The following is a 24,097-nucleotide window of genomic DNA, read 5'->3' on the forward strand; positions in this document are numbered from 1 at the left end:
AATTGACTATGGAATTGAATGAGTTAATTTGCTGCTCATCTCAAGCTCTTAATTCTAACCAATAGGATTCAGGTGATGAATTCTATGTGTTGTCTAACTTAATTGGGAAATGTGTTTACACTGATAAGCTTCCAGTCTACTTCAAATGAAGGAAAGCTTTCTAATTTCACCTTTCATTTACTAAAATTTTTTAAGATAAAAGAATGTATAAAAATGGCACCAATGTGTTACCACTAATGCAATCCATAATAACCAAATCTATTTGCTTTTTACTTCAAAACAATTATTAGGCCCTACAGTGAGATATTTCTTGGTGTTTTTCTTTAGTTCCTCTACAAATGATCATCCTCTGACTCCAGGGACCTATAGATTTTATTATATGGCCTTCCAGCTTGTATATTATAGCGCTGAACTGTCATCCATAGCATCCATTAGAAGGTTATTGACAAAACGTCCACTCGTATTGAACTAAGCACTCGATAAACCACTATAAGTAAATTGTTGTGCTCTTACCTCGAAGGATGGTCTATTGATTCCCCACATGAGTATGGGCCAGGCAGCACGACCCTAGCTACAATCCCCTTGTGGTACCTGTGAAATGTTGCATAATATCTTTTCTGAGGTCCCAAGAAGTGAAGAGGTTTTTTAAACCTTCTTTTCTGTATGTTGCTGTCTGTGTAGATTATTTATTTTATTCCAGATAGTAAACCACTAATCATCACTTTGTCCATATGGGCTAAAACTCTTCCATTTATAAATTATATAATAAAAGCAATCCATGCCCCAATTAAGAATCTTTGGAATCATTCTCCAAAGGTAACTGCATTTAGTACTGTTTTTGTGAGTACCTTCAGAGATTAACTCTGTGTGTGTGTGTGTGTGTGTGTGTGTGTGTGTGTGTGTGGTATTATAATCCTTTTTACCCTTTATACTCTTTAGAAATTGGTTTGGTGTGGTGACAGTGAGGCCACCTACTTTTATCTCTCTTGGGAATCTTTCCATGTTACAACATATTAATCTGCCTCATTCTTTTTAATAGCTGGTATGTGTATCATTACATGGGTATAGAATAGCATATTTATCTAAAATTGCTCTATGTGTTTTTCTCTCCATGTTGTAATGAATGTCCATGTAAGTATATCTTTACGTGCTTGTAAAATCTTCTCCATTTAAAGACACATGAGATTTTCATGTGAATTAAAGAATGTACACATTACCTAAAGGTTCATAATCTTCTACAGCTATAGTGATACAACCAGGAAAGCAGAGGTGAAGAGGGAGAGAAAATCTAGAGGTGTTCAAGGACATTTGACAGATTTCCCCCCGCCTTGTTCAATGTTCATCAAATTTTCACTGAGGGAAAAATTTTTTAAATGTTTTTTCAAGACTCTAAATACTCAGAAATTATAGAATGATAGATTATAGAATCACAGTTTGTGTAGTATTTTATATTGATAATTGAGCATCCTAACTGGTTTACAGTTTGTGAAAAATATACTTTTAGTTCCAAATATCTTCTTTATAGTGGTCTTCAAAAAGTGATCATTTATAATGATACCATCCAGTGCAACAGAATAGTCAGTTATGGAACAAGCAGTGCCCTAACCCTATGTATAAATAAAGGGTTGCAGTGCATTGGTGTTGGATTTCCTAAAATAAACATGAGTTCATTGACAATTTAGGACAAAGTGTGTTTTGCCAGGTGGGGGGTGGGGGTGGGAGTAGAGGGTTAGGAGAGTGAGATGAGAGTTCCATGATTTGACTTCTCACTTTTATGTCACAGAACTCTAGTGCCCAGGCTGTAGCTTTTTTAAGGAAGGTGAATATTGGTTGAAAGCAGATGATCTTCAAGAAAAAGAAAAAGAAAACCTAATAAATTAGAGCTGACAAATCAATTAGAAACATACATCTGGAGGAGTAATATCCTATATTTACAAAGGACTTCACAGTTTCTTTTTTAAAATTTGTATTTTATTGTATATATTTATTAATATAGCCAAAAAAACAAGAGAGTAGAACATTAAAAGGAACTATTGTTTCATATTGATTTTTCTGGGGCTAGGGCAGAAAGTGACTCTCATTCATATGCCCAAGAAATACACCATAAAATATTAATAAAGCAAACACCCATCCCAACAAATAGAACAGTATCTAGCACTTGACGGTGTGTGTAAACAAATTTTCCTTTTTCCCACAGATAGCACTGTTCTCATTTTCATGTTTATAATTTTTTAACATGATTTTTAACAACATTTTTAAACATGATGAACAGACATGTTATTATCCCCAACTTATAGATGAAGGGATTGAGATTCCAAGAGGTTGACTCTAGTTTCTGGAACCCTTTGTCTTTAATAAAAAAGATGTAAAGATTACTGGATGAGTTTCCTAGGGCTGCCATAATAAATCACAAACTGGTGGTGGCTTAAAACAACAGAAATGCTGTGTCTCACAGTTGTGGAAACTACAAGTCCCAGATCAAGGTGTCAGCAGGGTTAGTTCCTTCTGAAAGGAGTGAGTGAGACTCTACCATGCCCCTCTCTGCCAGCTTTTCTGGCAGTTGCCAGAAATCCTTGGCATTTCTTGGCTTATAGATGCATCACTCAAGTTTCTGACTCTGTAGTCACATGGTACCCTCTCTGTGTGTGTGTGTCGGAATTTCCCTTTTCTTACAAGGACAGCAGTCATTGGATTACAGCCCACTCTAATCCAGCATGACTTTATATTAATTTGATTATTTCTGCAAAGACCCCATTTCCAAATAAGGTCACGTTCATAGGTACCAGGGATTAAGACTTGAACATATTTTTCTGGGCAACACAGGTGAATGCACAACAATGACTGTGGGCCATTGAATGAATGTTTTCCAGAAGCACAAGAGTATCACCAAGAAAGGTGATGCTTACTCCTTTCTGTACCTTTCTGCTATATTTCCATTTACCCAAAGTCCCATCATCAATAAGTGATTGAACTCATAACAGCTTTTTTTATGGAGATGTAATTCACATACCATAAAATTCTCCCTTTAAAATATATGATTTAGTGGTTTTTAGTATATTTCACAGAGTTGTACATCCATCACCACTGTGTAATTTTAGAATGCTTCATCACCCACAAAGTGTCTGTATTCATAAGAAATTACTCCCCACCTCCTGCTACTTCCAGCCCTTTCTTTCCATCTCTAGAGAGATGATTTTCTTATTTTGAACATTTCATATAAATGGAACCCTACAATATGCAGTATTTTGTGTTTAGCTTCTTTCACTTGCCATATTTCCAGAAATTGTCTATGTTGTAGCATGTATTTGTTCCTTTTTATGCCTGAATAATTATCCATTGTATGGGCCTACCATATTTTGTTTATTCACTTATCAGTTGATGGACATTTGAGTTGTTTCTACTTTTTGGCTATGAACATTCATGTACAAGTTTTTGTGTGGACATATGTTTTCAGTCTTCTTGAATATATATGTAGGAATGAAATTGCTTGGGTCATATGGAACTCTTCATTTACCTTTTGAGGAACTATCAAACTTTTCAAAGTGGCTGTATCACTCTGTATTCCCACTAGCAATTTGCATAGGTTCCAATTTTCCCACATCTTCAGCAACACTAGTTACTATTAGTCTTTTTTATTATACCCATCTTTGTGGGTGTGAAATGGTATCTCATGGTTTTGATTTGCATTTCCCTTTTGGCTAATAATGTTGGGCATATTTTCATCTGCTTATTGGTCATTTTTATATCTTCTTTGAGGAAATATCTATTCGAATTCCTTGCTAATTTTTAAATGGGAATATTTATTTTTATTGTTGAATTGTATGAATTCTTTATATATTTTGGACACTAGACCCTTATCAGATATATGATTCGTAAAAATTTTCTCCCATTCTATGGGTTTTCTTTCTTGATGGTATTGTTTGAAAGACAAAAGTTTCTAATTTTTAGAAATGTAGCTTATCTACTTTTGTTGTTGTTGCTTGTGCTTCAAATGTCATATCTAAGAAACCATTAGTTAATTGAAGGACATGAAGATTTTCATCTGTGTTTCCTTCTAAAACACCTATAGTTTTAGCCTTTATATTTAAGTCTTTGATCCATTTTGAGTTAATGATAAAAAAAAAAATACCACACCATAAACTAAGGTAAGAAGGGAATTTCTTCAGTCTGATAAAGGGCATCTATGAAAAACCTATAGCTTATCATCATACTTAATAATGAAAGATTGAATGCTTTCCCCCTATGATCAGACACAAGACAAGGCTGTCTTCTCTCACCATTTCTATTCATAATTGTATTGGAGATTCTAGTCAATGCAATAAAGGCAAGAAAAAGAAATAAATAATATAAAGCATCCATATTGGAAAGGAAAAAGCAAAACTGTTATTTGCAAACAGCATAAATGTTTGTAGAAAAGTAATAAATGAGTTCAGCAAGGTTGAAGAATATGAAAGTAAATGTACAAAAATCAATTGCATCTCTATATACTAGATAGAGTAATATGAAAATGAAAGTAAGGAAATAGTTTTGCTCACAGTATCATCAAAAAGAATAAAATGCTTAGGAATAACTTTGACAAAATTATTTCAAGATTTCTATTCTGAAAATTTAAAAGTACTGCTGATAGAAATTAAAGCTATGAATACAAGGAGAGCCGTTTTGTTGGAAGATTAAATATTGTGATCTTCACAGTTCTCCCCAAATTTATCCAAAGATTCACCAGTGGTGGTTGTGTCCTTTTGTTTTTTAATTATTTTTGTGGGCTTTTTTTTTTGTAGAAAATGATGATATGATCCTAAAATATATGGAAATTCAAAGGTGTATAGTAGAACAGTTTTATGAAAGAAGAACAAAGTTGGAGGACTTATCCTTACTGATTTCAAAATTTAGTATAAAGATACAGTAATCAAGGCAGCATGTTAATGGCATGCAGAAGATAGATAAATGAAGTGGCATGCAGAAATAAAACCTTACATTTATGATCAAGTTGATTCTTTTTTTTTTTTTTTACAAAATTGCTAAAGAATTCAGTGAGTAAAAGAATAGACTTTTCAGCAAATGATGCTGGGACATTTGGATATCCACATGCAAAAAACTTAGAACCTTACCTCACACCGTATACAGAAATTAGCTCAAAATGGATTGTAGACCTAAATGTAAGAATTAAAAGTATAAAACTTCTAGAAGAAAACATGGAAATCTTCATGACCCTGGGTTAGTCAAAGCATTTGTAGATATGTCACAAAAACACAAATAATAAAAGAAAAAATAATAAATTGTATTTTATAAAAAAAAAATAAGAGTACTGCATTCAAAAGTCACCTTTAAATAAATGAAGACAGCCTCAGAATGGTGAAAATATTTGCAAATCATATATATAGTAACATTCTTGTATCCAGAATATAAAAAGAACTCTTATTATTTATTAATAACAACATATTACCCAATTTAAAACTTAGGCATGTCATAAAAGTAAATAGATAAATGACTAAAAAGCACATGATAATGTGATCTTTCTTTAAGGAAATGCAAATTAAAACCTCGGCTGTTTCCATAATTTGGATATTATAGATAATGCTGCTATAAACATTCAAGTGCTTGTATCCCGTTGAATTAGTATTTTTGTATTCTTTGGGTAAATGGATACCTAGTAGTGCAATTGTGGATCATAGGGTAGTTCTATTTTGAACTTTTTCTTAACTGCAAAGAACTGATGGTTACTAGAAGGGAGGTGGGTTGGGGGATGGGTTAAATAAGTGATGGGAATTAAGGAGGGCACTTGTGATGAACACAGGGTGTCGTGTGCACGTGTTGAATCACTATATTGTACAGCTGACACTGTATGTTAATTATACTGGAATTAAATAAAAACTTAAGAAAAATATTTTTAGAAATAAAACCACAGTGAGATACCACCCTATACCCACCACCACAATAGCTGTCTCCCTGGGTGTTTGCCTATGAAATGTGAAAACCTGACCACACCCAGAGTTGAATGTTCTTAGTATCATTATTTAGATTGGCCAAACCTGGAGACAAAATACAATTCTACCAATTCTGCTGGTGAATGGATAAGCAAAATGTGGCATACCCATATATTATAATACTCTTCTGCAATAAAAACTAATGATACAAGCTCCAGTATGGATGCATGTCAAAAACATTGTGCTAAGTGAAAGATGTGAGTTGCAAAAAAATTTATATTTTGTATTCCATTTATATGAAATATCTAGAGAAGGCAATTTTCTAGACCCAGATCAGATTCAGGATAGCCTAGGGCTGGGGATGAGAGTGGAACTGACTGCAGACAGGTATGCAGGATCTGTTTGGATGATGGGAATGTTCAATAACTGAAATCTGGTCATAGTTGCATAACTCCTTAAAATACTAAAAATGTAGGCTAAAAATGGTGAATTTTGTTTTAAGTTTATTTATTTATTTTGAGAGAGAAAGAGAGAGAGCATGCAAGCAGGGGAGGGGCAGAGAGAGGGAAACAGAGAGAATCCCAAGCAGGTTCCATTCTGTCAGCTCAGAGTGCCCTACACAGGGCTCAATCCCACAAACTGTGAGATTATGACCTGAGCTGAAATAAAGAAAGAGTTGGATGCTTAACCAACTGAGCCACTAACATGCACCTAAAAAATGGTGAATTTTGTGACATGTAAATTATGCCTCAGTAAAGCTGCTTTTTAAAAGGGGATCAAATTATTTTCAGTGAAAAATTCAGAGTACTAGTTGTTAATTTAAAGTCCTACCTGTGAAATAACGCATTGTAATGAATGCTAATTATAAAAAGAGGGCTCCTTGTGTTTTACAAAATATATGAAACCATCTTAGGTTCAGAATTCCTGTTCTTCTCTATAAAGGACAAAAGAATCCTCAATGAATTTAAACTTCAGTAGAAAGGATCTTGGAAAGATTAATGGAATAGAATTCCCTGTGGTGATCATGAAACATAGGAGTGAGTATATAAGCAGGGTCTCAGGCGTCCTGCATGACTTTAAATTTTGGTAAAGTTAAATTTGTTAACTATATACCTAAACATCATTGCACACATTTAAATGTACCATTTTGCAAATTCACTATTTTCTTGCAATTATACCTGGAGTTATTTGGTAGCATCACTGAAGGCGTGCATTCAAATTTGGTCATTTTTAGGTCATGATAAGAAAAATAAATACCACTTTGGCTTTCAGAACAAATAATTCTAATAAATGAATCTAATCACCAGAAGCCTGACATCAGTTTTGCAAGTTCATTCTAAGCTGAAGTGAACATTCAGTGGTTGTAAATGATTGCATATACAGAAGAAAAGTGAATAGGTAATCTAAATGGATGAGTTTATCTACACTATTGGATGGTTGCTACCATTTACTCAAATACTCACTGAGGTTGCCATTGTTAAAAAAAATTGTCAATCAAAGATGAAGATATAAAAGCAAATCGGAAACTGAATTGGAAAGTAATTTTACTTTCAAATGGTTGCAAATGTAGATGTTAAGTTTGGAATGAATGTCGTTAATGACCATAGCTGAGAGAGTTCTACACCTGCTGATCACTAGAATATTATAATAAATGAGGTTGATTTTCCTGTTGACTACCCCATTTTTTCTCAACATGGTCTCATTACTTTTTCTATCACATTGCTGACCCTTAGCTATGAATGCTCACTTACAGATATAAAAATGTGCTAACTCATATATGGGTTTTTAAAATATATATATGTATGTCTTTAAGTGTTAGAGGAGCAATGCCAGTGTTGCTTGTCTTTTTCTGCTTTGGTAGGTCACAGGAGGTTTGAGATGGTGAAAATCAAGCCTGTATTACAACTGAAGAGCTGTTTTACAAGCAGCCTTCCTTACAGCAACTAAATTGTCCCCAAAAAAGCACATGAGCACATGAGCATAATGAAGCTTTTAAGTAGTTCACACATATGCATTTATATTCTCTCTCTCATGAATGACTAATTTTAATTTTTTAAAGTAGCAATTCAGCTTGCTTTCAGAACCATTTAAGCTTAGCACATGATTTTGTTTTCCCTCCAAAACCAAGTATTCTTGATTATGAGATAGGGAAGGTTTGCATATTTATTTTTGCAAAGACAGTAGAATAAATTCTCATCACCATATGAGTGGCTTAGTCCTAATACCTCCGTCCTAAACTGGCCACATGATCATTTAGAAACTCTCCAGAGATCAGAGCCATAATGGCTAGATGTGACGGAGAAGGATTTTGTGCAAACCCAAATCCTGACCTCCGCAAGGGCAAACTCAGGCCATGTATCAATTGTGTGGTTCTTATGGAGCCATACAGCCCAGGGGGAGCCTATCTTTCTTAATAAATATTTTAGTTAGTAGAAAATTAAAGGCTAATAACACACAGCATTCACTAAACAATCCACAGCCACCCCAGTTGACGATGGTTAATACTTAGCTAGAATTTTCTGTGTGCCGGGCACTATTCTGAGCATTTTTCTTATATTCACTTATGTATCTAGTCCTCACAGCAATCCTATGAGTACTATGGTTTTCCACATTTTATTAATAAAGAAACTGAGGCACGAAAAGTTAAGTAACATCCTCGGTGTCAAGCCAGAATTTGAACACAGAAAGTGTGACTTTGAAATTAATGCTCTTAATCATTGCAGCTTATTTCCACACCTGTTGATAATGAGTAGTCTAGAATAATAACAATTTGTCACAAAAAAAAGAGTATCAGTACTCAAAAACTACTACCAACTCAAGACAACACTGATGATGAATTTTGTAATGAATTGTCCTTCCCCCAAACTGCAGAAATCCCACCAATGCTGTGTTTGTACATGTGCATACTGGGAACTCTTACAAATCACCAAACCTTTCTGGGCAGTCAGACTTCTTTGTGGAATTTAGAATGAGAGACTACTTGAAACTCTTAAATGGGCTTGGGGGTACCAAATGCTAGTAACCCTTTTTAACTCAATTAGAATGTTACTAGAAGTGATAAAACTGAAATTTATGGTACTGCATATTATTCACCCATGAAAACAAAGGAAAAGATTTGCATATTTGCGTCAGATTATGGCCCATAAAGTGGACTGTAGTTACTGACCTAGAACACCAAGAGGGACTGAAAGAAATTCAGTAATAGAGGCTGAAAAACAGGCTGTGGTGAGTCCAAAAAAAGTGATTATTTTTAATTTGGAGATCTGAGGTGTTTTCAAGGAGGAGGTGGCATCACAACCCAAACTGTGATGGATGAATATCATTTCAGCTGTCAGAATCAGAGAAGGGGCTTTCAAGGGAAACACATAAGCAAAGACATGAAATTACAACAGGATGGACTAGTATGTTTAAGTAGAAAACATGCTGGTATTGTCATGTGGCAGCCCACTCCAGTGTCCCACCCTCCTGAGTTCATGTCTGATATCAGCTGCAGCTGCAGTGGGCAGCTTGGAGCAAGCTTGCTTGGATAGCCTCCCATGTAAAGTGCCATCCAGGACCTTCTTTGATGTTGTGGAAGCCTGCTACTCTACCCACAGACAGGCGTAGCCTGGAAATACTAGGGAGGTGAGGCAACCCTAAACCCTGTGGGGAGTTGGAAAGTAGGGGATATATGCTCCCACCTGCTCTCTTCAAGTGGACAATTTTGGGAGGTGCTCTGTACATGTCTCCATGGTCCTGGACACCCTGGTGGAATGGAGCCCCTGTGGTCTATAGCAGTATTGTTGACAGTGCAGTCCGATCTTGGCTTTTCCTCCTTTATTGTCTTACTCCACCTCTTCCTTCATTCCTGTTTCATGGAATCAGCTCTCCAATAAACTACTTGCACCTGTGTCCTTTCCTCAGCCTCTACCTTTGAGGGTGTGATTCATAAAGAGGCTGCACCACATAGCCAGGTATATGAGATAGCACAAAGGTTTTGATTATTAAGTAGAGTCAAGAATCAGGGATCTTAGCCAGTACTGATACTCACATAAAGCAGAAAGAGATCTGGAACTACCATTGCAGCTCTCCAGTTCTTTCTAAATGTACTTTGGCCCAGATTTAACAGACTACTTCTCTAAGCAATACTCAAAAGGACAACACTGAGACTCTAACTCACCCAAAGGGAGCGCTTACACTTCTACCTTATGTGACATTTTCCAAGAACCATGCCCCATAAGTGGTTATAACCATGGCTATAACAAACCATGCCCCAAGTTTGTCAACCATAAGCCGTCTTAGAGAAACAAAACAACCAAGCTAGTAAGGACGTTTCCCCTAATAAACACCACTAGTATATTTGCCAGAGGGCAATCATGTTTACAAGGAGCTTTAGCTGCTCACCTTTCTCTTTGAATGAATGCCTTTTAGTAAAAGGGTTAAATGGATTGCAGGCCAGTTACTCACTCCTTCCTTTCTAATAAGCTTGAAACCTTTCAAAAACACTAAACCATGCACTGCCATCCTCTGCAATTGTCAGATGGACTTCTAAATAATGTACCTTTATTCCTCTTGCTTTATCTTTTTAGATAGATTACTGGCTCTGCCACATATTAGCTCTGAGACCATGAACAGATGGCTTAATATCTCTGAGCTTCTCACTACATTGATAAGATGTGATATTAATTCCTATTTCAAAAAGTTGTTGAGAGGAATAAATGAGATCACCATGGTGAAGCTGAGTGGAGAGTCTGGCATGTGGTAAAGATTTAGATGCTGCTCTTAGATTTCCATCCTTTTCTGTTTGTTAAGTATAGCCTTGATATCTCCCCCATCAAACTCTTGGCATCTCGTGTTAAGACTCCTCAAAAGCAACCCCGGCTTTATTCTGCAATTCCCTCCTTGCTGATGTTCTCACCTGATGTCTCTGCAACCCCCTGGGTTCAGTCCTGCACTCGTTATGTGAAGTCTGACATGAGTGGAGGGCACATAGAGGAATGTGGTGAAAAGTGATAATGGAGTAATGACTAAAGATCAGATTTGAGAGGTCCTTGAATAACAAGATGAGGAACTTGGACTTTATTCCTTAGGCAGTAGGATGCCAAAGAAATTGGAGCCACAGGGTGTCATTCAGTCCCCATGGCTGGTCCACATGGAAAATGGACTGAGAGATAAAAGAGTAGAAGCAGAGAGACTAGTGTATTTAAAGCAAGGAATGACTAAGCATTGTGGCTGTAGAAAACCAAAGCAGAAACAGACATGAAACTGCTAGAAAAGTGACTTTGACAGGATCTGACAGCTAATTGGAACAGTGAACCCCAGATGTTCGAAACAGAGGAGAATCAGTGATTCACAGAGGTCCTCACTAGTAACTGAGGGGATTGTAAGTATAGGAAGCTATGGTGGCACAGTGAAGTGACCTCCAAGAACATGGAAATGAAGGAAGTCAGATTAGCCTGTGAACTTTTAATTGCAAGATAATAGTTCCTGGATCAGAAGGGTGTTGTCTTTGTTTTTGTTTTTTTTTTTTACAAATTTTTAAAGGAAGAATTTGTGAATGGAATGTGTGTGCACATACACACACATAGTTACAAAGGCAAACCTGGGCTCTATCCAGCCAAACAGTCTTAGCTACCAGATGCTAAATATTTGTTCCCAGGAGCAAAGATTATTCCACAATGGATGTTTTCATAGGCACTGTCTGCCCAAAAGAAAATCAGCATGTCATTAAGAATGTAGGTACTAGAATCAATTAGATCTGAGTTTAAATCTGCATCCTGTTAGATGTGTGAGAATTAAAGCTTCAGTTTCCTCGTGTGTTAAGTAGAGAGAATACTAGTAGGCATCTTGTGTTGTTTATGAGAGCATTGTGAGATAATGCATCTAGAATACTTAATACAGTGTTGGCATATAGAAAATGTTCAATACATTTTGGAGTAATGGAGTAATTTATTTTTTAAAGTTATTTTGAGAGAGAGAGAACATGCACAAACAGGGCAGGGGCAGAGAGAGAGAGAGGGAGAGAGAGAATCCCAAGCAGGCTCCGTGCTGACAGCGCTGATGCAGAGCTCAGCCTCATGAACTGTGAGATCTTGGCCTGAGCTGAGATCAAGTTGGACACTTAACCAGCTGAGTCACCCAGACCTTCCTAACAGATATTTAATAATAATATTACTACCTTTCCTTTGGGGGATGCATACATTAAGAACTGAAGTCTAAGTCACTTGTTTTGATTGTATGCTAACCAAAAAGACCTTCTGATATTGGATAGATTTTTTTCTTTAGATGAATTACCACATTCTAGCAGATGATACTCATTTTGCTAGCTTTGGATCATCCTTTCAGGAGGCTTTACCTCGAATCATCGTAAGACACAAGTCTGTGACCTATTGGAAAATTGGATCCCGACTGGAATCCAAAATTGAGCAGGAAATGGTTTTAAAAGAGTGAGAAGGGGGAGAAGCAAAAGGGTACGTGGTTTTTTTTTTTTTTTAATTTTTTTTTAATGTTTTATTTATTTCTAGGAGAGAGAGAGAGACAGCGTGAGCAGGGGAGGGTCAGAGAGTGAGGGAGACACAGAATCTTAAGCAGGGTCCGGGCTCTGAGCTGGCAGTCAGCACAGAGCCCGACGCGGCGCTCGAACCCACGAACCGCGAGATCATGACCTAAGTGAAAGTCGGACGCTTAACGACTAAGCCACCCAGGCGCCCCCGTGGTTTTTATCAGATGAACAAGTATTGTATTGAAAGTGTTTGGCCGTGGTTCTGCAAGGAGGACACCAAGGCAGTCTTGTCACTGCTAGCACAGCATGTGGCAACTAGTGGCCACTGAGCATGAATGAATGAAAGAGCTTCAGCCTATTATGGTAATGACCATACAGTCATATCACAGAAATCACAGTGGATTTTAAAGAGACAAGTTTTAACACTGTGCTACTTAACTAAGCTATATTTCCATAGCCTCCTTAGTTTCTGGAGTCTAATTTCCCTATCTACAAAATAGAGAATGAATATATTGCCTTTAGTGAAGGATTTTGTGAGGCTTAATAAGATAATGTCTGTGAAATGTGCTAAACCAGCTACTGAAGAATGGGTATTTTTCTTTCCACACTGGAGAATGATTTCTACACTCTAGCTACTTCCATATCTCTGGTACCTTGTGTTGTGCCAGTAAGGCATTGACTGAATGCTAGTTGAATGAATTAATGAAATCAGGAAGACGCTTTGAATAGAAGACCTTGAAGTTTTAACAGGTCCTAGTGATGATGGGCTACAAAGTAGGGCTATCCGTGCAAGTTGCTAAAATGTAATAGATGTATTGGTTGTCATGGTTGAATAGGTTTAAATTTAAATTAAATTTTGCCCTCTTCTGTAGATAAAGTTACCCAGAATGATGGCAGAAGAAAATTGTGACCTAGGTGCCAGACTTGCCCAGAAACATGAAAGAAACACATAAAGATAAATAGATCAGTACTGAGTAGACTTGGGGAAAGTAGTTTTTAGTGTTTTAAAGTTTTAAACTAAAAAAATAAGAAGTGCAAGTGCATGTAGACCATTCACCAGTCATATTCTGAATCATACATTGTCTTACTACATTTTTTTAAAAAGGAAACTTAGCGAAGTATATTTTCTGTCCACAATGGAATGAAATTAAAAATCAATAGTAATGCAATATATAGAAAAGACTGTACTATTTGGAAATTAAATAGCACACACCTAAGTAACCCAAGATTCAAAGAAAAATTCATTTGGGAAATTAGAAAATATTTGAAACTCAATTAAAATTACAATACGACATATCAGAATTTGTGGGAGACAGCTAACATAATGCTTAGAGGAAAGCTTTATAGGTTTTATATGTTTGTATGAGAAAAGAGGGAGGCTTAAATTAATTGCCTAACTTTCCACCCTAAGAAGCAAAGAGAGAAAACAGAACAAATTAAATCTAAAATAAGTAGAAAGAAGGAAATAAAAATAGAACCAAGGATCAATAAAATTGAAAACAAAGAATAGAGAAATCTTACAAAAGAAGAGTTGTTTCTTTAAAAAGTTAAACTTAATAAACCATAGCAGGATTAATAAAAAGAGGGAAGTCACCTCTTTTTACCAATGTCAAGAATGAGCGAGAGGATACCACTACAGATCCTACTAATGTTAAGTGATAATAAAGAGGATAATATGGACAACTTTAAGGCAATAAAATCACAATTTATTAAAACTGAAACAACAAAAATCAGAAATCTGAACAGCCTCATAATCTATTAAATTGAATATATAACCAAAATCATCCCACAAAGAAAACTTTAGTTAGATTAATTCTATTAACATTTAATAGAAGGATCTCACTCTTGAATCCAGCTCAGGTCACGATCTCACGGTTTGTGAGTTCAAGCCCTGCATCCAGCTCTGCACTGACAGCATGGAGCCAGCTTGGGATTCTCTCTTCCTCTCTCTCTGCTCCTCCCTCCTTAAAATAAATAAATATTTAAAAAATAAAAATAAACTAGCACCATTTAAAATAAGTTTTCAGACAATAGAGGAGGAGGAAACTCTTCCCAAATCACTTTAGGGAATTAGCTTAACTCTGTTATCAAAACCTGATATAGATATTATGAGAAAATTACAAACCAACGTACCTCATGAACACAGGTATAAAAATCTTCATGGGGCGCCTGGGTGGCTCAGTCAGTTAAGCGTCCGACTTCGGCTCAGGTCATGATCTCACGGTTCGTGGGTTCAAGCCCCACATCGGGCTCTGTGCTGACAGCTCAGAGCCTGGAGCCTGTTTCAGATTCTGTATCTCCCTCTCTCTCTGACCCTCCCCTGCTCAAGCTGTCTCTCTCTCTCTCTCTTTCTCTCTCAGAAATAAATAAAACATTAAAAAAAATTTTTTAATCTTCAACAAAATGCTAGCATAATTGGGATTTATACCAAGAATACAAGGTTAGTTTCACATTTGAAAGTCAATCAGTTTAATTCAAAATATGGACAGAATAAAGGAGAAACACAATAAGACTATCTCAGTGCAGAAAGGCATTGCACAGAATTCCATACCCTTTCATGACTTAAAGAAAAAACCTTTCAAAAAAGTAGAAATAGAAGAGAACATCTTCAATCTGATAAAAGAAACTTATATCTAACATAATATATGAAGAAACATAGTGATCATAGTGATCATAGATCATTTTCCCCTATGATCAGGAACAAGGCAAGGTTTTCTGCTCTTATCACTTCAACTCAGTATATGTTGGAGGTGCTGGCCAGTGCAGTAATGCCAGAAAAAAATAAAAAAAATATTGAAAAATGCAGAAGTAAAGTCTTTATTCACTGAAGACATGATTGTTTGTGTATAAAATCCTCAGGAATCTACAGAACAACTACTAAAACTAATGTGTGAGTTAAGCAAGGTCACAGAAATAATTATATACAAAAAAAAAACAATGGAATTTTTATATTCTGGTAGCATTTGGCTGGTAAACTTTTAAAATTCATTTTCGGTCACACCAAAAAACAAAATACTTAGGGATAAATTTAACAAAAATTGCACAAGATGTCTTAAATGAAAACTGTAGGGGCGCCTGGGTGGCTTAGTCAGTTAAGCGTCCACCTTTCGCTTAGGTCATGATTTCGCGGTTCGCAGGTTCGGGCCCCGCGTCGGGCTCTGTGCTGACTGCCAGCTCAGAGCCTGGAGCCTGTTTCAGAGTCTGTGACTCCCTCTCTCTCTGACCCTCCCCTGCTCACGCTCTCTCTCTCTCTCTCTCTCTCTCTCTCTCTCTCCTAGAAATAAATAAAACATTAAAAAAAAAAAAAGAAAACTGTAAAACTTTGTCGAAGAAATTAAACCTGGACTAAATAAACACAGAATAAATACCATGTAAGTGGATTGTCCTCCCCAAATTGATCTTATAGATTCAACACAATCCAAAACTCTTAACAACATTTTTTTATAGAAAATGGTAAGTGGATCCTAAAATCTATCTGGAAAAGCAAGGGCCTAATGAACCTCAAGAAAAAAAACAAAAACAAAAACCAAGTTGAAGAGTTTCTTTATCTAGTTTCAAGACTTACTACAAATCCAGAGTGATCAAGGCAGTGTGACATAGGTGGAAGAATGGATAAATGAAACAAATAGATCCATAGAAAGCCCAGAAATAGATCCACACTAACACATATACAAGTGATTTTCAACAAGGTACCATGGCATTTCAGTTTGGAAAAGAGAGTATTGAGCAAACAGTGCTGGGCAACTAGATAAACATACAGAACGAACCACACCTACTACCTCACATAATACGCTGAAATTCATATTAGATGGATCATTGAATGTAAAAATTAAAACTATAAAGATCTAGAAGAAAACGTTGGATTTTCTTTGCAACTTTGGGCTAGGCAGGGATTTTTTTAGGAAATAGAAAGCACTACTGTAAATAATGATAAGCTGGACTTCATGAAATTAAAAACTTCTGCTAAGCAAAAGGTATCATTAAGCAATAAGCTAATCTTGATAATGTGTATATGAGTTTCTGTATACTATTGGTAATTTTCTGTAAGAAATTATTTCCAAATAAAAGGTTAACAAAAGATACCATTATGATAATAGGCAAGAAAGTATTCACAATACATATATCTGACAAAGGACAAATATCCAAAATATATAAAGAATTCTTAGAATTATAAGAGAACAACCCAATAAGAATTGAGCAAATGACTTAACAGACATACACAAGACATACCAGTAAACGCATGTAAAAGTGGTCAAAGTCGGGGTACCTGGTTGATCTGGTCATTGGAATGAGCGACTCTTGATCTCAGGGTTGTGAGATTGAGACCCATGTTGGGCATTAAAAGAAAAAAGTGAATGCCATTCATAAGACAAAAGCAAATAAAATCAATGATATTCGTTCATACCAGTCAGAATTGGCTAACATTAAAGTCTGCTAGTACCAAAAGTTGTTGAGAGTATACAACCACTGCAACCACTTTGGAGAATTATTTCTATAAAATTATACATACTTATTTCCCAACCACCCAGTAATCCCATCCTCCTTATCAAAAGAATGAAAATACTTGTTCACAAAAAGACTCTCTAGGCATATTCAGACAGGTTTTATTTATAAGAAACCAGTACCGGAAACAAGTATCCATCAACAAGAGAATAGATAGATAAACTGCATGGCCATACAAACCTCAGCAATTAAAGAAAGGAACTATTGGTGCATATTACAACATGGATAAATCTCAAAAGTGTCATGTTAAATGAAAGAAGCCAATCACAAAACTGTATATGCTACACCATTTCATTTATAAGAATTTTAAGAACAGACAAAACTTAGACATTATAATAGAAATCAGGAATGAGGATTGATGAGAAGGGGCCAGGAGAGAACTTTCTCGAGTGATGGAAATGTTCTATATTTTGTTTGGAGTTGTGATTACATTAGTGTATACAATTATCAAGACACATGAGACTGTACTCTAAAATCCTCATACATATTTTACCCCAGTAAAGAAATAAAAGAGACTATAACTGTTTGTTTTTATGATGTCCATTCATCATGCAAGGTGGATGTTGACTCTTCTAGTGTAAAGTAAGTTTATAAAACCCTTTATCTTGGCTAAAGACCCTGCATGATTTGGTTCTTGCCTACCCTTTCTACTTCATGTCCTCTTTTTACCTCCTAGCTCCTATCTAACCCTGTTGGCTTTATTATAAAGTAGGTCATTTCTTGATGTTTTCTAGGTCAGTCTCTTATTTCTTTTCTTCATTGCATTTAGGATAACTTGCATTTATTTTCTCTCTTTCTCCTTTTATACCTCGCTTTTTTCACCATCCTATTCCCCAGTGTTATTCTCAGGCTGTTGCCTGCCTCAGTGAGTTTTTGTTAAACATGTGAATGAATGAGTGTTCTTGTTGTTCTGTATGTTGATAAAGCGGTACTCTGCGTAAACATTCCTCTGTTTGGGGGTTGATCCTTACCAATTCAAATAAAAATGGCATAGTCTTTTTTTTTTAATGTTTATTTATTTTTGAGGGACAGAGTACGAGCTGGGGATGAGCAGAAAGAGGGAGACACAGAATCTGAAGGCGGCTCCAGGCTCTGAGCTGTCAGCACAGAGCTTGATGCAGGGCTCGAACCCACGAACTGTGAGATCATGACCTGAGCCGAAGTCGGACACTCACCTGACTGAGCCACCCAGGTGCCCCAAAAATGACATAGTCTTTTCTCTATAAGCAAAGCAGACCTAGACTGTGCTCAAATGAGTTTTTGGTTGATGCAACCAAACTATTTGTATAATCCAAGGGAACTTTTTCTTCCCTTTCCCTTTCCAGAATCCCAATATAGTTTCCCTTCTCTTTTCTAATCAGAGCTTCTTACACAAGAGACCTAATAACATGATAATGCTTTCCAAACATATTTGTTCCAGTACCTATTGGTAAAATGTTTGAGCACATTAACCACATAGGTACATTTACTTATTTCAAAAACATGAATATATTGCAGTACCTACTATATAATTAAACATGCACAAAAATAACATTTTTTAAAGGATGGGATGAAAGATGGCTCTAACCACCCCACCTCCCCATGTGCTCATCCCACTTTGAAGACACTGCCTTGTGACAAATATTATACTATATTTACTTATACATCTAAGTATAAACCTGCAGTAAGCTTAATACTCTTTCATTTTAACCTTGCCTCTGACTATGGATTGAAAGGCTTTATTACATTTTAAATGATTTTATAATATTGTTTCGTGCAGGTAGGGTAGAATTTTTAGGTGGAGCATATTCTGAATTCATCTCATAATTTTTACTGATTTTATTCTTAACATTGTTCACTGATAATTTTTCTACAGAAGAATATATACTTTAGAGGGAAGAAATAATGAGATTAGGGAAGTAGGAAGGCAGATAAGGAAGAGCTATAGAAAAGGCTATGTTGGAGCACCTGGGTGGCTCAGTTGGTTAAGCATCTGACACTTGATTTTGGCTCTCAGGTCATGATCTCACAATTTGTGAGATTGAGCCCTATATTGCACTCTGTGCCAACAGCACAGAACCTGCTTGGGATTCTCTCTCTCTGCCCCTCCCCTGTTTACATTCACTCTTTCTCTCTGTTTCAAAATAAATAAACATTTTTTTTAAAAAAGAAAAGGCTATGTTGACTTTTAAAATGTTCAATTACACTGTAAATATGGATAGTAGTTCATTTGAATGAAATGTCATCAGCTTGGGGGATTACTAAGTGTAGAAAATTAGCAGTTTGTACATGTAGATAAAGTTGCTAAAAATGGTGGAAACACCAAACGATTATTCTCAGGTAAAAAGACAGTCTTTAATAAGCATCAACACTACTATATAGCAGCCTGAGACAGGTTTGGAGATTTTAAGCCTCCTGTTACCTCTGAGACCTAAAAGAAGCAGAACATAAAAATGAGCCTCTATCAATTTGAAGCAAACCTAATCTTTGTGATCATAGCTGTGGTCTAAATCTATTAAGGATGTTCAAATTCAGTGTCCTTGGTATCACTGTGGCTTGACCTGAATAGTGAGCAATAAACTTGTGTATTATAATTCTGGTTTGAAGATACGTGCTTAGGAAGTGAAACCGACAGTCAGTGTTTTGTGTCTGTCTCTAAGCAGACTAAAAGCCTATATAAAATGACAGGTGCATTTCTAGGGAAGGAAACCTATAATGTTTTCCTATTTAGTAGGTGACACTATGTCCCAAGATAACACAAGCTTAAGGGGCTGGAACAAGCATGGTTATTAAAGGCTAGCAGTTCCTCAGTTCATACAAATTGAATTTTTTCGTAGGCTAGAAGACTGTGGAAATCTAGTGTAGAGTACTGAAATAAATTAGCATATTAAGTGAATTTATACATTCAGGCTTGTGAGCACTTTGAATTTAAGGAAGAAACTTTATTACTTCTTGAAAGGGAAAAAAAGCAGTTCTTAAATTCTGTTTGATCTCCCTATTGGAAAGGGCCTATATGATAAACGATATCATTTTGATGATTATCCAAAGCAGCGGTTATTATATTGATCAAAATCTTTCTCTCTTCTTTCTTTTTTCAGAATTACTGATTTAGGGAACATTAAAAGAAGATTGTATTTATCAACAGTCCATAAGGAACTGTCCTCCACTCCTCTTCATGCAAAAATCCCACTTTTCATGATCAAACGCAAAATTGTAAGTGTCACATGAATGTTGCTTAAAATATTAAATTCAACTCAGCAAATACTAATTATGGGCCTATTCTGTGTATAAGGTACTTTGTTAAGTGCTATAGTCATATAAAAAAGTGAATAAAATGCATACTCTTCCTTTCCCTCCCATGAAAGAGCTTAAAATCCAATAGGTGGGAAAATATAATTATTTGAGCATCTGGAATAGTAACAAAAATGTGATAGGAAGTGCAGTGAAGAGAGAAATTCTACTGGTACCAGGAAAGGAAAAGAAGCCCATCTGAGTGCAAGATGAGAAAAGGCTGCGTGAAGAAGAGTACACTTCGTTGAGCCTATGAAGGACTGTAAGAATTCAACAGGTAAAGAAGGGAAGCAAGCATTCCAGGCAGAAGGAACAGCATGAACAGAAGCATGAAGGCTGAAAATTGGTACATATTTTGAGAACAAAGAATGATTAATCATTGTTGCCAGATTTTTTAAAAATAGCCTTAAGGAAACAGCAGTCCTATAATGCAACAGTCAAGTATAGGTTGGGAGATTTTATGCCTATTGTGTGACCTCTGAGACCTAAAGCAGCAGTAATATAGGGGAAGGTAAACAGTAGGCGACAGGCCAAGAAATTTGAGCGTGATATGACTGACTCGTCTTTCTCAGACTTCAGTTATTTTAGTACTACTCTCACGACTTTACCATGTTTGTGTACGACCTGTGATTAATACTTTCCTTTAAATAACTCACCTTTTGGGGTCTTAAATACATTTATTTTAGAAGAAACCTTTAACCACTTTCTCAAATGTATGGACACCAGTGTAAGGAAGGATCATGAAAAGTCAGGTAAATATGACACCTGGAAATTAATAAAGCTTTAATAACTGATTCTAAGAAAAATGGAGATCTGTGATCTGTCAGACAAAGAATTCAGAATAATCTTCTTAAAGAAGTTTGGTGACCTACAATAACATACAGACAGACAACCAAATGAACTTAGGAAAACAAATCACAAACAGCACAAGATATTTGACAAAGTAATAAAAAATATCAAAAATAAGCAAATAGAAATGTTGGAACTGAAAAATACAGTAAGTTGAACTGAAGAATTCAATAGAGAGCTTCAAAAGCAGATTCAATCATGCAGAAAAAAGAATCAGTGACCTGGAAGACAAGGCAACTCAAATTATCCGGTCAGGGAAGTAAAACATGAAATGGAATGACAAAGAGTGAAAAAAGCCTATGGGAATTATGAGACACAAGGAAAATAAACAATATTCACATTATGAGAATTCCATAAGGAGGAGAGAGAAAGGGACAGAAAGTCTATTTAAAGCAGTACTGGCTCAAAACTTCCAAAACCTGGGGAGAGAAATAGATATCCAGATCCAAGAAGCCCAAAGGACCCTAAATAAGATGACACAGACATAATGCAATTACATGTCAAGAGTCAAAGAAAGAATTTTAAAAGCAACAAGGGAAAAGAGAGAAGTTACATACAAAGGAACCCCCATAAAACTATGGGGAGATTTTTCAACAGAAGCTTTTCAGGCCAGAAGAGAATAGGATAAATATTGGGGGAAAAAACTTAAAATCAGCCAAGAATACTCTACCTAGCAAAGCTGTCTATCAGAAATAATGGAGGGATAAAGTCTTTCCGAAACAGACAAAAGCTAATGGAATTCATTACCACTAGACCTATCTTACAATAAGTACTAAAGGGAGTTCTCGGAGTAGAAATAAAAGGCCTCTAACAACATACAAATGTAAGACGGCAATGTAAAACTCACTGTATATTCAATAGTCCGAGTTGGAGCTAATAGCAGGGCAATAGCAGTACGTAATTCATTTACAATAATATAAAATTGCATTCACCCTTCTATGTCTAAGTATTGATTTCCTTATTCATCTAAGATTTTTTAGAGTACAGTGTTAGGTGGTTTCTAAGAGTTAAATCATGTGTGAGACCAATACACTATTCTATGTGGTCATTGAATCAAATCTTTCATTACTTTGCTTTTGTGAGTTCAGTCCCCTTTGTCAGTTAACTAACTGAAGTTCTAGATAGTTTGTTAAAATGTAAACTGATGATTCTGTACATGGCTACGATATACACACGTACACATACCCAGTGTCATTTGTAGGAATACAGTATTTGAAAATCAAATACTATCTTTCTTTACAAGTAAACCTTGATGAGATAAGAAGTAAACTTAACTGACTGATATTTCTTATTTAACAAGTGAGTCAGATGAATTTGTGCCAGTGGCACCAAGTATCTAAGGACACAAGAAATGTACTATGGAAACTAAAAAATAATAGTATGTGTAATAGGTCCTGGGGCCTGATGTTCTATGACTTAACTACCTCATCTTCCCAGCCTCCAATCAGATGATTCTGGAGAATAGTTACATATAGGTTTTAAAAAATCCTGGTGTGAAGAAAGCAAACTGGTCAGTATTTTAGGTAACTTAAGCTCATGCTAAATTTTAAAAGGCAAAGCAGTCATAACATTTGTAACGTGTCTAGAACTTTTTCCTCACTGTGGCTGAATCTAGAAAGAATTGTTCACTTACCTATGAGATAGTCCTAAGCAATAAGCAAAGATAAGATTTTTTTCTATAGTGTTCCCCATCCCAGTGAAATCACCAAGTCATAACTACTTGTAATGTATTCTAATTATTCTATATTTTGTTAAATACAAACACATAAATAATACATAGAGATTAAGAGCATGGTATCTGAATTCTCACAGTTACAAGTTATGTGACCCTGTGCAAGCTTCTGTGTTCATTTTCCTCATAGAGGAGGGCACTTGTTGGGATGAGCACTGGGTCTTATATGGAAACCAACTTGACAATAAACTATTAAAAAAAATAAAATGCATCTAATATAAGATATACATGAGATATACATCCTATTAAAGGTTGTTGTGGAGATTTACACAAGTATATAAACATAAGGCTTTTAGAACAATGCCTGGCACAGTCTAAGCCTTAGATAAGGATTACAGCTCCAATTTGCTCTTTAGTTGCTACTTCTTCTAGGAAGCCCTCCATGGTATCCCCTATGTGGTTTAGATATTTGGGGTATAGTTCACCATTGGCATTCAAAAATTCGTAATCCTTGTAACACTTCTTCACTCTGCACCAAAATCACGTTTGCTTACGTATCTCCCCACCTTTAGACTATAACCATGTCTTAATTGACTTGTATCCCTAGTCCCTATAAATCCATGGCATGTAGTAAGTACTCCATAAATATTTGTCCAACAAATTGGCAAATCTTACTGTGCCTCCTGACATGGGAGAGAAAACAAATGAGTTTGTCATGGACCTTTCTAAAATGTGCTAGATGATCCCAGAAATCTTCTGTACTATTCAAACAAATATTAAGAAATTCAGTTCTAAAACTTATACTAATTTCCCTTGAATCCAAGAGATGCTGCAGTAGCAGAGGGTCTTTCATTTCCACTGTTGATGTAGTCTATTCACATTGAGCCCTTATCGAATTAGAACTGAGTTATGTTTTAGGGGAACCTTCTGTAGAGAGAAGCAAGGTGAGAGAGAGCACTCCACCCATTCAAAATGCCATCGCTAGGATCCTCCTTGGTGTTGATGTGGTGCTGCTCTACTTCTCTGCTTTTTTTTGTTTGTTTATTATATTTATTTTTCAGAGAGAGAGACAGAGTGTAAGCAGGGGAGGGACAGAGAGAGTGGGAGACACAGAATCCGAAGCAGGCTCCAGGCTTTGAGCTGTCAGAGAGAGAGCTGTCAGCACAGAGCCCAACACAGGGCTCAAACTCATGAACCATGAGATCATGACCTGAGCCAACCCAGCCGCCCCTCTAGTTCTCTGCTTTTTGCCAAAACTTTCTTCACATCTACTTTTTTAGAAACTGTAGATATTTTGAAACACAGTATTTTTTAAAGCTCTTCAGCTAACATTTATAAATCAACAGTTATCAATACCGTCTGCTGTGTACTGAGCAGTCAGCTGAAGCAGAGTGGCAA

The 24,097-nt window shown here is 36.1% G+C and overlaps 1 protein-coding gene across 15 annotated transcripts in view; it reads left to right on the forward strand.

The window, feature by feature from the left end:
- Nucleotides 1–24,097, forward strand: part of CFAP20DC (CFAP20 domain containing) — a 237,212-nt gene that overhangs the window by 65,772 nt on the left and 147,343 nt on the right. For all 15 annotated transcript variants that reach the window (XR_013338258.1, XM_077776734.1, XM_077776735.1 and 12 more), the window contains one exon: nucleotides 19,986–20,100. Coding sequence is in view for 14 of the 15 variants with exons in the window: in XM_077776734.1 (XP_077632860.1) it covers nucleotides 19,986–20,100 (115 nt within the window). In the remaining variant the exon portion in view is untranslated. The remainder of the gene's footprint in view (nucleotides 1–19,985; nucleotides 20,101–24,097) is intronic.

The sequence above is a fragment of the Crocuta crocuta genome, unplaced genomic scaffold (assembly GCF_008692635.1).
Source record: "Crocuta crocuta isolate KB4526 unplaced genomic scaffold, BGI_CrCroc_1.0 scaffold87, whole genome shotgun sequence".
NCBI classification, from domain to species: domain Eukaryota; kingdom Metazoa; phylum Chordata; class Mammalia; order Carnivora; family Hyaenidae; genus Crocuta; species Crocuta crocuta.